Here is a 1,343-nt window from a genome sequence, read left to right as displayed (position 1 = left end):
TTTATTGGTCTGTGTCTGAGTTTTACTCACTAATTCAGGGCCTATACACGGTTGTGCAGATTTTGCAGCAGAAGGCGGGTCTGGGGAGGGAGTAGTTGAATTTGCCTTGGGGAGCTCATAAACACCAGCGTTTCTCATAGGTGACTGTACCATGTGACTCCTAAACAAGGTGATTTAAAGAGCGTCTCAACCTGTTGAGAAACATCAGAGGTAATCACAGGTTGTATGACAAAATTGTGATCCAGACTCTCAGCGCAGGAGATCGATGTCACTGGAAACAGTCTGCGGGTTCTCCATGGCGAGCAGAGGCAGCTTCACCAGCTCCGAGTTCTCCGAGGAGGAACTGGATGGGAGTCTTCAAGGGTCAGAGGAGCTGGACAGCAGCGATGGCAGCAGTTCCACAAGTTGTTACCCCAACAGAGCCTTAAGCAAGCAAGAGGAGAGACAGAGCAAGAAACGCAGCAGGCCGGTGCGCTCCAAAGCACGCAGAGTGGCGGCCAACGTGAGAGAGAGAAAGCGTATTATGGATTATAACCAGGCTTTCAACGCGCTCCGAGTTGCTCTGCATCACGACCTGAGCGGAAAGCGGCTGTCGAAGATCGCCACACTCCAGAGGGCCATCAATCGCATCTCGGCTTTGTCAGTCTTCCTCACTAACAACCCACCAGCAAGTGTGGGGAAGTCTTGCAGCCACCTTGAGTGTCACGGTCAGCTGGGCAGCTTGTGTCAGCAGCCATCGCCTCCTGTCCGCCTTGAATCCCAGAACTTCCTATCCTGGCACCAGCCGCTCAACTACCATACACAAAAGCCATTGCACAGACTGTCCTCAGAGCAACACGTTTTCACAAGCCCTGCTTGTCCACCCTCCCCTCACTATCCGTGTTTCTCTCCCGATGCCCAGCTTTACCCTCCTAGTGATATGGCAAGCTCATCCAGGTATGGACGGATAGGTGATGTTGGGTCACATCAGCCAGGAGTTTGGGGCTCTTGTGGTTCAAATAATGTAGACAGTTACGGGGAACCCCTGCAGACACTCCCTCTGTCCTGGCACATGGGGTACCTACAGGACGCTGGGCCGCAGCACTGCCACAACACACTGTGATACACACTCATGGACTCTTGAGACTGTCAAAGGCAAAACTGACAGCAAGAACTGGGAAAATCACTGTCAACACCTGTAAACAGGTGCATTTCTGTGGTTTGGTTACTATTGGAAGAATTGTACATACTTTGAATGTAATTATAATTAGTGTTTAATGCATTAATAGAAACTTACATGTAAAGAGCCAATTATATGCGATTTGCAAACATATTGCGTTAGTAAACAAAGGACAAGAAAAGTT

At 49.7% G+C, this 1,343-nt stretch overlaps 1 protein-coding gene across 1 annotated transcript; it reads left to right on the top strand.

Annotated features, from left to right (window-relative positions):
* The first annotated feature begins 241 nt into the window (after positions 1–241).
* Positions 242–1,127, top strand: LOC128020975 (class A basic helix-loop-helix protein 9-like). Its single transcript, XM_052607820.1, has one exon. It carries the CDS (start codon positions 266–268, stop codon positions 1,100–1,102), a length of 837 nt encoding a protein of 278 aa, XP_052463780.1. The 5' UTR covers positions 242–265; the 3' UTR covers positions 1,103–1,127.
* Positions 1,128–1,343: the final 216 nt, after the last annotated feature.

The sequence above is a fragment of the Carassius gibelio genome, chromosome A10 (genome assembly GCF_023724105.1).
Source record: "Carassius gibelio isolate Cgi1373 ecotype wild population from Czech Republic chromosome A10, carGib1.2-hapl.c, whole genome shotgun sequence".
NCBI classification, from domain to species: Eukaryota; Metazoa; Chordata; class Actinopteri; order Cypriniformes; family Cyprinidae; genus Carassius; species Carassius gibelio.
Note: the sequence above shows the minus strand (reverse complement) of the source record. Positions and strands in the feature narration are given on the sequence as shown.